This window comes from Crinia signifera, chromosome 7 (genome assembly GCF_055691185.1).
Source record: "Crinia signifera chromosome 7, ASM5569118v1, whole genome shotgun sequence".
Lineage (NCBI taxonomy): Eukaryota > Metazoa > Chordata > Amphibia > Anura > Myobatrachidae > Crinia > Crinia signifera.
The window spans coordinates 130809603-130822574 of record NC_139223.1 but is presented as its reverse complement, the minus strand read 5'-3'; the positions used below and the strand labels follow the sequence as shown (position 1 = coordinate 130822574).

At 47.5% G+C, this 12972-nt stretch overlaps 1 protein-coding gene across 2 annotated transcripts in view; it reads right to left on the bottom strand.

Annotated features, from left to right (window-relative positions):
• Positions 1-2841: 2841 nt before the first annotated feature.
• The window catches only part of RAB3GAP1 (RAB3 GTPase activating protein catalytic subunit 1), a 137370-nt gene continuing 127239 nt past the window's right edge, over positions 2842-12972 (bottom strand). Inside the window, exons 24-25 of one of the 2 annotated variants that reach the window (XM_083153823.1) lie at positions 7486-7506; positions 2842-5727 (exon numbers count right to left, since the gene is read on the bottom strand). In XM_083153823.1, the coding sequence (XP_083009949.1) occupies positions 5491-5727; positions 7486-7506 (258 nt within the window). In that variant the 3' untranslated portion in view covers positions 2842-5490. The remainder of the gene's footprint in view (positions 5728-7485; positions 7507-12972) is intronic. The other variant, XM_083153822.1, reaches the window with a different exon arrangement.

The following is a 12972-nucleotide window of genomic DNA, read 5'->3' as shown; positions in this document are numbered from 1 at the left end:
CCTGTCCTCAAGATCTACCAACGGTGAATGTTTTCCAGGCAACCTGTGGATCTATAGTAGGAATGAATGCAGCATGTTTAAAAATGTGACAGTTAATAATGACTACAGCTGTGCACCAGCTAGGTAACCTGAAAAACGTTGGTACTCTTTACCTAGCACGGCGCCCACGATCTTGATCGTGGGCATCGTGAGGTAAAAAAATCGCGTCGGTCGCGTCGTATGCGGGCTAAAGATGCCCGCACGCGACGCGATGTCCACGATTTCCCATTGAAAACCATGTTAAACATGGACATCGTGTCGGTCGCGTCGCGGCCGGCCATAAATGTGCACACGATGGCCGCGACGCGATGCCCACGATTTGCCATAGGAATCAATGTTAAAAGGCCCGATGGACACGATTTTCATGTTAAATGGCTGAATGGACCCGATTTTACCATAGGAAACAATGTTAAATGGGCCTTAGAGCCCAAATACTTACCCTGAACTCTGAAATAGCCCCCCCAATTGTTTACGCCACCCCACGATCAACGTCAACCCGAAGCGTGGCGAGCGCAGCGAGCCCGCGAGGGGCGGCGGTACGCGTCCTCCGACCTTTTCATACCCCCACTATCCACGTCGGCGTGGAGTTGAGAATAGAATAGTGTGGCGAGCCCGAAGCGTGGCGAGCGGACGCGGATACCTTCACAGCTATACGCGTCCCCTCGCGGGCTTCACAGGTGTCCGTGGCGACGCGGACACCTGTGAAGCCCGCGAGGGGACGCGTTTACCTGTGAAGGTATCCGCGTCCCCTCGCGGGGCTCGCCACGCTTCGGGCTCGGTGGCTCGCTACGCTCGCCACACTATTCTATTCTCAACTCCACGCCGACGTGGATAGTGGGGGTATGAAAAGGTCGGAGGACGCGTACCGCCGCCCCTCGCGGGCTCGCCACGCTTCGGGTTGACGTTGATCGTGGGGTGGCGTAAACAATTGGGGGGGCCATTTCAGAGTTCAGGGTAAGTATTTGGGCTCTAAGGCCCATTTAACATTGTTTGCTATGGTAAAATCGGGTCCATTCAGCCATTTAACATGAAAATCGTGTCCATCAGGCCTTTTAACATAGATTCCTATGGCAAATCGTGCACATTTATGGCCGGCCGGCCGCGACGCGACCAACGCGATTTCCATGTTTAACATGGGTTTCAATGGGAAATCGCGGGCATCGCGTCGGTCGCGTCGCGGCCAGACATAAATGTACCCGCGATGCCCGCGATGGGCGCCGTGATAGGTAAAGCGTACCAAAACGTTGACCGTTGGTAGATCTCGAGGACCGATTTGGCCACCCCTGTGGTAGAGGGACAGTGTTAATTCACCTTTTCAGTTGTAGTTGCTGCCAAAGACTGCTGATTGTATACATTCTGCACATGCACTGCTTGGGGGGGGTGTGTGTCACTCAGCAGAACACGTTCCGGCTACTATAGACCGGATTTCTAGTGTTGCCCAGTGCGGCACAACTGCACTGTGTGAACCCATACATTGAAATGTATGTGTTCTTGACAATCTGCCTGTTCCACCGTCCGGTAGGACCGGGCGGCTGCGGCCCCACTGCCTATGTGTGGGCAGCCACATAGGAGCCTGTTTGCAAGCTCCCTGCGGTTTAGCTGGACCGGCTTCTGTGTGTGGCCCCAGCCCTAACTTTCACCTAGCCCTAGTCACTTTGCTCATTATGCCACACTAATATGGGGTGTGGGGGGGAAGCAATCACTGCTGTATATAACACACAATCACACATGTACCCCATGTACTTAAATACTTTTTCTAGGTTCTTTGTCTTGGTGTGGAAAGTTTAAATTTCCAAACACTTATTTTAGTTTAACCTGGTGACACTTGTTTTGGAATGTGGGGTAGATGTATTAAGTAAGGGAGGAGAAGCGATAAAGTGTCTGGTACTTTATCAGCGACCAATCAGCTCCTAACTGCCCTTTTTAAACCCAGCCTGTAACTTAACCGTCAGGAGCTGATTGGCCGGTGATAAAGTACCAGGAACTTTATCACTTCTCCTCCATTACCACTGCTTCATACATCTACCCCATGGAGAGAATTAAAGGGTTACAATTGAGTTCTTTGAAGATTTCTGCTGTATTTACAGGCATGGCAGTTATTCCTGAGGTGTAGACGTGCCTACAGGCTGCGATGTACTGTATATCCGCTCATCATACTGTCACACTGTTTTGCCTTTCTCCACTTGCCTCAGCCAACGTGAAAATTCTTATGTGGAAAATGTTTCTATGTTATTTATTTCCATAGCCTGGACAGAGGCTGGGTTAGGAATGCTGCTTTCAGATCTTTCATGACAGCAGGTAGGGTTGTAGTTCTGATAAAGCCATCTGTTCAATTGAAGATGGTTTAAAAATGATTATCAATTATTTATATAGCGCCACAGGAGAGTCCGCAGCACTTTACAAAGTACATAAACAACACCAGAAAAACGTGACTAACAGTACAGAACATTGCAGAACATGGACTAGGGTTATAAACATTGCTGCTGCATTCCAGGTCATGGTACCCAAGTGATGAGCACAGCGGCAGAACCTGAGGGTTGGGTGCCCTTGTAGGCAGTGGGCATAGAATGATGGTACCAATGACCAAAGAAAAAGCATAGAAGGGAAGATGCCCGGCCCGTGAGAGTTTACAGTCAAAAATCATATTGATTTAAAAATAAATTGATGGATTAATGGAAATGTCACAACTGTCATGTATTATTTATACAGATAACTCAATAATTTTGGAACATAAATTTTCCATCCACCTCTGATACCAACTAGCCTCTCTTTTCTACAAAGCACGGACGATGCACCACATGATAACAGCGAATGGGACAGATATTTATTACATGTTTACAATCAGAAGTACTCATTTAGAAGTGCATGGTCACATACAATACTACATGGAAATAAACTTTTACTACATGTACAGAATTATTAAGCATTGGTGGGAAGTCAAAGAAAAGTGGATTATAAATTTGTAATAATGCAAATATTTGCCCCAGGTAGCTCCCTATGTACATACAATGGTGGGTTTTAGTACCATTGGATGGGTAGTGGGACTTAAATTAAATGATTTTTCAAAAAGACTAAAAATGACACTAACTAGAGCAATGAGGTCTCCAGAAACACATTGAATAAAGAGATCTGCCTGTATGTAATGTGTTTAGTAATAATCTGCATGTTACAGCATTGACCTGGACTAACCTAATAACTGAGAGAGAGAATGTGTATACAGTAAGTTTACTTAGCATGATAATTTACATTTAAGTAACGTGTATTTCTTACTTGGTAAAATGATATAATATTGACCAGGTTTCCAAAAGCCATTTTGTTTATCACCTAACTTCTACACACCTTGTAATTGCATAATTTAGTTTAATTCAATCGGTCTTCTCCAGTAACACTGAACAGGGATCTCAACAGTACTGGCCTGACTTTAGTAGCAGTTGGGCACATTCTGCCGAGAACGGCCGTGGATTGTTGAGCTCCTTGCCACAGCTCGACGATCCACGGCCGTAGCCACACCCCTTTTTGCCATTCAGCAAGCGGGACATTGTATCCCACCTGTCGGTTTCACGTCGAGCCGGCCGAGAATGGGACAGGGTCATGGCTGCTGGGCCAGCCCGAGAGTTGTGGCCCTGGATTAAATATCCCCCTATATTGGAAAAGAAGCAGAATCAATTATCTGTCTCTATTTAAAAATAAAAGAAGTATTTAAACCATTGACTCGAGTGCATATGTAGAGTCATCGTACTATTATCAGACATAAATGATGAGTAAAATCAGCAAATCAAGTGCTCATCCCACCCCAACAGTTCATGTTTCAGGATTGAAGTAAATGTGGGTCTGTAATTATGGGACATGTTATCAGGTAGGAGCTGTGAAGACTGTATTTAGGAAACCCTGAGCTGGAACAAGCAACTGGAAAAGGAAATTAACATTTTTGGTCTGTGTAAAGGCTGTAAATCCTGGGTTGTTCCAGCCATGTATGGTCGCTGACTATTGCATTCCCTTGATGATTGCGATAAGGACTCTAATCACAGGCTCGTCTGCTCTCAGCCTCTTGGAGGCCTTATAATCTGTACAGCATTTCCTGATTATGCTTATATGAATATTTAGAGATGGTGTCAGGAATATTTACTAAAATATAATAAATGTAAAGGTACTTCTGTAGTTTCACGGTGCCACTTACGTAGTCAGAGTAGTGTCCCTGTCAGCATTGTGTTCCCGCAGCCAGTGTAGTCAGCGTCCCTATCAGCGTCATGTACCCGCAGTCAGCGTCCCTGTCCGCATCAGCATTGTGTTCCCGCAGAAAGTGTAGTCAGAGTCCCTGTCAGCATCAGCGTCATGTTCCCGTAGTCAGCTTGTGTCTGCGACTGTGTGTACATTCGCACCTAACCGGAGCTTACACAGTTAGCGTAGTCCGCCTGAAGTGTGGCGAGTGGACGCGGATTACTTGACGTGTATTCTGCGTGTGCTCACCACGCTTCAGGCTTGTTTTACGCGTCCGCTCGCCACACTTTATAAAATCAACTCCACGTCGACGTGGATAGTGGGGGTATGATCAGGTCGGGCAGATGCTTCTGCTCGCAACGCTTTGGGCTGGCGTGGATATTGGGGGTTTGAAATTAAGGCATTTGCCAGTATGTAACATGGACCACTGGCAAATGCGTCCTTTATTGTGCAGGAGACGCACTTGCGCACTGCACCCCCCCTCCCCCTTTGTGCACGAGATGCACGCGCTAACAAACCCCTGACCATCTCCCTGAAGCGGACACGGGCAGGGTTGCCGTACTCTGACGCATGAATTACTGAGACGCACTTGCTTATGAGAGGCAGATGGAGCGCCTCGCTGCCCGCACAGGAAATCTGGCGGTTACCGGTGTTGTGTGAGAGGCGCTCACTAGCTTTGCCAGGGACACCGGGGACAGGAGGCGCCGTGAAACTACAAAAATACCAATTTAAATTCTGGCCATGCTGATTGCTAAGGTTGAAGGACAGTGTTTACTATAGAGGCAGATAAGCTGCCAATTACCTTCCTATGCGTTTCTAGGTGGGAATTTATTCATACTAATACATAATAAAACTTTGGGTTGGTTGAGACGCTAACATTTTCTTGTGAGGTCCTACATTTCAGCTTCAATGGCTATGTAGGTATACAGTAACTATCTGCACTGCATGATGTGTTGCATGTTCAGGTGCCATATACGCTGCATTATCTGCAATGGCGGTAGTGCAACCAAACACCTAGCTAACATCTTTTCAATGTCAGCAAATGTGACTGTTGTGTGCCTATAAATGAACACAGATGGACTATAGTACTGAGCCCAGCAAGCAGAGTAAACACTTAACAAACCACATTTTTCACCAAAGAAAACAGTTTTTCATTACACTGAGCCCTTAACTATTTACCTACAATGGGGATTTCACTGATGTCCATATCCCAAAGGCAGGACTTGAAAAACATTAGAAGAAGGAGGTGTCAGAGGAGAAAGCTCCTGCAAGCCTGAAATCATCCTTTGTGAGCACGCTGTACATCCGATGGGGCAGTGCCTTGGAATATGGAGCAGGTCTGGGAACAGTGGTGCGCAATATAACTTCACGGCCTGCTGGGGGAGGGAAATCTGTTCCTGATATCAGCTTCCGTTCATCCGAAGAACTAGACCTCTTGGGTTCCTCATCCATGGGGGCCAAAGCTGCAATCTGAACACAAACACCACTCTCAGGACCATTCATTAATAAAAGGGGCCTGCAACACAATGTGCAGCTTTACACAATAATTACGAAACAATAAATATGTCATTATTATGATTAGTGGGAAAACAATAGTGTTTATGAGAGATACACCAGGAGCATACAATGGGTTCCGTGTATTTATTGACTAACGTGCATAAACAAACCAGTGGCCATTTGCTGGGATAAAGTATCTGGCTTTTGTTAATGCCTTCAAATATGTATTTATCGCACATTACGGCAACGGAGAGAGAAGATATAATAAAACGAACGGGAACAGATTACAGATAGTATTAAACAAATCCTTTTCCTAATTGTTTTTATACAGATTCTCAGGGGGTTAGAAGAAATACCCATTTTTCTTCATGATCCACCCCCTCCCAATCTCTCACATCTGAACCCCTCAGGCTGTTTGTTTTTAGAAATTGCTGTTATCACAGATACGCTCCACGGAGAACGTCCTGTTACAGACGCAGAATGGCTTTATCCTTTTCTGCACTCTACAATCTAAAATGTTTTATGGACACTTTACAATTTATGTTACTAAGCAAAACAGGGGCGTTGGTTAAAGTCACGCTAAAAAGTCATCTGTCAGCACTGTATATAAAAATCGTAATTCACACTGAAAAACCAGTTGATGGCCACGGTCATACTGGATGCAGTGTACACTGAGCAGCGTAACTGACCAGTGTGGCCCCAAACTAAAACCATATAAAATGTATAATAGAAAGTCATAGAAAAATACTTCTACACATCCACAAAAGTGGAAATATCTCATATGCACCAAACGGCGCCATAGGACCGGACAGCAGCCGTTTCACTGCTTGTTGCTCCTTTATGTACTGTATGTTCATCTATTGTGTGTCCATATTTTCCCAATAAGCTATATTAAGACAACTTTCAGAAGAAAAAAAACAATAACATTGATAAAGTACAAAATACATCTGGACACTCAGTAGGACGGTCCCATCATTAAGTGCTAGAGAAATTATGGGAAAAATACTTTCTAAAGGTAATTAAGGAAAAAGGAATGACATTTTGCATTCAGAATAAAGATATTTGACAGAATACTGTAGCTTTACAATTTTTTAGCACATTAATTAAAAACATTGAGATCACACCCAGGATCTTTCATTTCACAGAATGCCTCCTACTGTATGAAACATCGCTAGAGACTTGGAAACAAAGTTTAAAGTGCAGCCTGCTGCTTGGGAACGTCACAAAGAAACCAAGGTTAGGGAGAGGGCAGCAATATAAGAAAAATGCTTATGTCTCTTAAGCCCCTCAGAATGCCAAGTGAATTTGTCAAAATAGGTGTGAAAATTGCAAAAGCAGATATTTTTATACATGATCAATGACCTGTAAATGTTAACCTTATATAGGAAATCTGATCGATTTTTAAAAAACTTTTTTTAATTTGAATTTATAGAACAAATGTGATGGACGCTGGCATTTTTTGCAAAAATTATGCACATCTCTCACAGAGATGTTGGCACTTAAAAGGTTAATAAGTAGACAAAAAAAAGAGGACTTTAATAGTGGCCACAACATTCTGAATATGAGGTCCCTTACAGTATTAGGCCTTTCTCCATACAATATGTTGGGGCCCTGTAACTAATTAGTATCATGTTAGTAAGTGTTAGTGCTGTTTCGGTGTTGGTGTGTCCTCCGCCTCTTCTACACACAAGTCATAGAGTGAGTAAATGAGGTAGAAATTCTAGATGTTACCTCATCAGAAGATTCAGTCAGCTTGAAAAAGGAAACGGTGGTAAAAGATACAGACAGTCAAGCCTAGGTGGCTACGAGAGGTTAGACAAACAGTTTAGTAAATGACATTGCATACACACATGGACACAGACACATGTAGACAGAGAAGTATAAGAGCATGCCTCGGGGACCCTGAACATTGGCCCTAATTCTGGACGAACATCGCTGCTTTCCAAGCACCTGAGACACCACCCAGCCGAATACCCACCCAGAATCCCCTCGGTACCATGCGAGGGGATGTGTACAAGAACACATCTCCTCGCATGCCTCCGCTACCAGGAGAAATCATTAAATGGTCGCCAAGCATTGAGTGATTTTTCCAGCCTTTGCAAATAAAAGTCAGACTGACATTTATTTATGAGCACTAGGACGAAGACGGGGCGGGCGGCTGATGTGCTGTGACATCAGCCACCTGCTCGCGTACCCATGGGAATGCCCAGCATTTTCATGTGGATGCCCATTAAACACTGGTCATTCCCATTGGCGAGACCCATTTTTGCCTCCAGCCCTCCCTCCCCGCAAGGAATGACCCGTTTGTTGCAGAGTCTGCACATGCGCAATTACACGCTTACACATGCGCAGACACGTGATCAGCAAGTCTCATGGCATGGTATAATGCAGGGGGTGAAAGTGCAGATTTAGGATTGCATGCAGGAAAAATAAAGGCAAAGCTTCTATTAAATAATACAGAGGTGGGCAACATGTGACTCACCAGGACCTACAGGGCTACAAGTAGCAGACATTCCTGCCAAACAAAAAGCTGGAGAGCTACATTCTGCCCAACACTGAGCTACGGACACTCAGCTACATACTGCCCGACACTGAGCTACAGACGCTCAGCTACATACTGCCCGTCACTGAGCTACGGACGCTCAGCTACATACTGCCCGACACTGATCTACGGACGCTCAGCTACATACTGCCCGACACTGAGCTACGGACACTCAGCTACCTTCTGCCCAACACTGAGCTACAGACGCTCAGCTACATACTGCCCGTCACTGAGCTACGGACGCTCAGCTACATACTGCCCGACACTGAGCTACGGACACTCAGCTACATACTGCCCGACACTGAGCTACGGACGCTCAGCTACATACTGCCCGACACTGAGCTACGGACGCTCAGCTACATACTGCCCGACACTGAGCTACGGACGCTCAGCTACCTTCTGCCCAACACTGAGCTACGGACACTCAGCTACATACTGCCCGACACTGAGCTACGGACGCTCTGCTACATACTGCCCGACACTGAGCTACGGACGCTCAGCTACATACTGCCCGACACTGAGCTACGGACGCTCAGCTACATACTGCCCAACACTGAGCTACGGACGCTCTGCTACATACTGCCCGACACTGAGCTACGGACGATCAGCTACATACTGCCCGACACTGAGCTACGGACACTCAGCTACATAATGCCCGACACTGAGCTACGGACGCTCAGCTACATACTGCCCGACACTGAGCTACGGACGCTCAGCTACATACTGCCCAACACTGAGCTACGGACGCTCTGCTACATACTGCCCGACACTGAGCTACGGACGATCAGCTACATACTGCCCAACACTGATCTACAGACGCTATGCTACATTCTGCCCGACACTGAGCTACGGACGCTCAGCTACCTTCTGCCCAACACTGAGCTACGGACGCTCTGCTACATACTGCCCGACATTGAGCTACGGGCGCTCTGCTACATACTGCCCAACACTGATCTACAGACGCTATGCTACATTCTGCCCGACACTGAGCTATGGACGCTCAGCTACATACTGCCCAACACTGAGCTACGGACACTCAGCTACATACTGCCCGACACTGAGCTACGGACGCTCTGCTACATACTGCCCGACACTGAGCTACGGACGCTCAGCTACCTTCTGCCCAACACTGAGCTACATACTGCCCGACACTGAGCTACGGACACTCTGCTACATACTGCCCGACACTGAGCTACGGACGCTCAGCTACCTTCTGCCCAACACTGAGCTACGGACGCTCAGCTACATACTGCCCAACACTGATCTACAGACGCTATGCTACATTCTGCCCGACACTGAGCTATGGACGCTCAGCTACATACTGCCCGACACTGATCTACGGACGCTCAGCTACATACTGCCCGACACTGAGCTACAGACACTCAGCTACATACTGCCCGACACTGAGCTACGGACGCTCAGCTACATACTGCCCGACACTGAGCTACGGACACTCAGCTACATACTGCCCAACACTGATCTACAGACGCTATGCTACATTCTGCCCAACACTGAGCTATGGACGCTCAGCTACATACTGCCCGACACTGATCTACGGACGCTCAGCTACATACTGCCCGACACTGAGCTACAGACACTCAGCTACATACTGCCCGACACTGAGCTACGGACACTCAGCTACATACTGCCCGACACTGATGTACAGACACTTAGCTACATACTGCCCAACACTGAGCTATGGACGCTCAGCTACATACTGCCCAACACTGAGCTACGGACGCTCAGCTACATACTGCCCAACACTGAGCTATGGACGCTCAGCTACATACTGCCCAACACTGAGCTATGGACGCTCAGCTACATACTGCCCAACACTGATCTACAGACGCTCTGCTACATACTGCCCAACACTGAGCTATGGGCGCTCAGCTACATACTGCCCAACACTGAGCTACGGACGCTCAGCTACATACTGCCCAACACTGAGCTACGGACGCTAAATTACATACTGCCCAACACTGAACTACGGACACTAAATTACATACTGCCCAACACTGAGCTACGGACGCTCAGTTACACACTGCCAAACACTGAGCTACGGACGCTCAGCTACATACTGCCCAACACTGATCTACGAAGGCTCTGCTACATACTGCCCGACACTGAGCTATGGACGCTCAGCTACATACTGCCCGACACTGAGCTACGGACACTCAGCTACATACTGCCCGACACTGAGCTACAGACACTCAGCTACATACTGCCCGACACTGATGTACAGACACTTAGCTACATACTTAGCTACATACTTTGGGCAGCACGGATGGTGTAATGGTTAGCATTACTGCCTCACAGCGCTGAGGTCATGGGTTCGATCCCCACCATGGCCCTAACTGTGCAGAGTTTGTATATTCTCCCCGTGCCTGCGTGGGTTTCCTCCGGGTACTCCGGTTTCCTCCCACATTCCAAAAATATACAGGTAGGTTAATTGGCTCCCAACAAAATTAACCCTAGAATGTCTGCGTGTACATGTGGTAGGGAATATAGATTGTAAGCTCCACTGGGGCAGGGACTGATGTGAATGTTCAAAATGATCTCTGTACAGCGCTGCGTAATCTGTGTGCGCTATATAAGAAACTGTTAATAAATAAATAATAAATACTGCCCAACACTGAGCTATGGACGCTCAGCTACATACTGCCCAACACTGAGCTACGGACGCTCAGCTACATACTGCCCAACACTGAGCTATGGACGCTCAGCTACATACTGCCCAACACTGAGCTATGGACGCTCAGCTACATACTGCCCAACACTGAGCTATGGACGCTCAGCTACATACTGCCCAACACTGAGCTATGGACGCTCAGCTACATACTGCCCAACACTGATCTACAGACGCTCTGCTACATACTGCCCAACACTGAGCTATGGACGCTCAGCTACATACTGCACAACACTGAGCTACGGACGCTCAGCTACATACTGCCCAACACTGAGATACGGTCGCTAAATTACATACTGCCCAACACTGAACTACGGACACTAAATTACATACTGCCCAACACTGAGATACGGTCGCTAAATTACATACTGCCCAACACTGAACTACGGACACTAAATTACATACTGCCCAACACTGAGCTACGGATGCTCAGCTACATACTGCCCAACACTGATCTACGGACGCTCAGCTACATACTGCCCAACACTGAGATACGGTCGCTAAATTACATACTGCCCAACACTGAACTACGGACACTAAATTACATACTGCCCAACACTGAGCTACGGATGCTCAGCTACATACTGCCCAACACTGATCTACGAACGCTCTGCTACATACTGCCCGACACTGAGCTATGGATGCTCAGCTACATGCTGCCCAACACTGAGCTACGAATGCTCAGCTACATACTGCCCAACACTGAGCTACGGATGCTCAGCTAAATACTGCCCAACACTGAGCTACGAACGCTCAGCTACATACTGCCCGACACTGAGCTATGGACGCTCAGCTACATACTGTTCAACACTGAGCTATGGACGCTGAGCTACATACTGCCCAACACTGAGCTACGGACGCTGAGCTACATACTGCCCAACACTGAGCTACGGACGCTGAGCTACATACTGCCTAACACTGAGCTACGGACGCTAAATTACATACTGCCCAACACTGAGCTACGAACGCTCTGCTATATACTGCCCGACACTGAGCTACGGACGCTCAGCTACATACTACCCTACACTGAGCAATGGATGCTCAGCTACATACTGCATGACACTGAGCTACGTACAATCCGCTACATACTGCCCAAGACTGATGTACGGACGCTCAGCTACATACTGCCCAACACTGATCTACGGACGCTCAGCTACATACTGCCCGACACTGATCTAAGGATGCTCAGCTACATACTGCCCGACACTGAGCTACGGACGCTCTGCTACATACTGCCCGACACTGAGCTATGGACGCTCAGCTACATTCTGCCCGACACTGAGCTATGGACGCTCAGCTACATTCTGCCCAACACTGAGCTATGGATGCTCAGCTACATTCTGCCCGACACTGAGCTATGGACGCTCAGCTACATTCTGCCCGACACTGAGCTATGGACGCTCAGCTACATTCTGCCCGACACTGAGCTATGGACTCTCAGTTACATACTGCCCGACACTGAGCTACGGACACTCAGCTACATACTGCCCGACACTGATCTACAGACGCTCAGCTACATACTGCCAAACACTGAGCTATGGACAATCCGCTACATACTGCCCAAGACTGATGTACGGACGCTCAACTACATACTGCCCAACACTGAGCTACGGATACTAAACTGCATACTGCACGACACAGAGCTATGGACGCTTCACCACATACTGCCCGACACAGAGCTACGGACGCTTCACCCCATACGACACTGAGCTACGGACAATCCGCTACATACTGCCCAACACTGAGCTATGGATGCTCAGCTACATACTGCCCAACACTGAGCTACGGACGCAAAATTACATACTGCCCAACACTGAGCTACGGACGCTAAATTACATACTCCACAACACTGAGCTACGGAAGCTCAGCTACATACTGCCCAACACTGATCTAAGGACGCTCAGCTACATACTGCCAACACTGAGCTACGGACACTCAGCTACATACTGCTGAACACTGAGCTATGGACACTCAGCTACATACTGCCAAA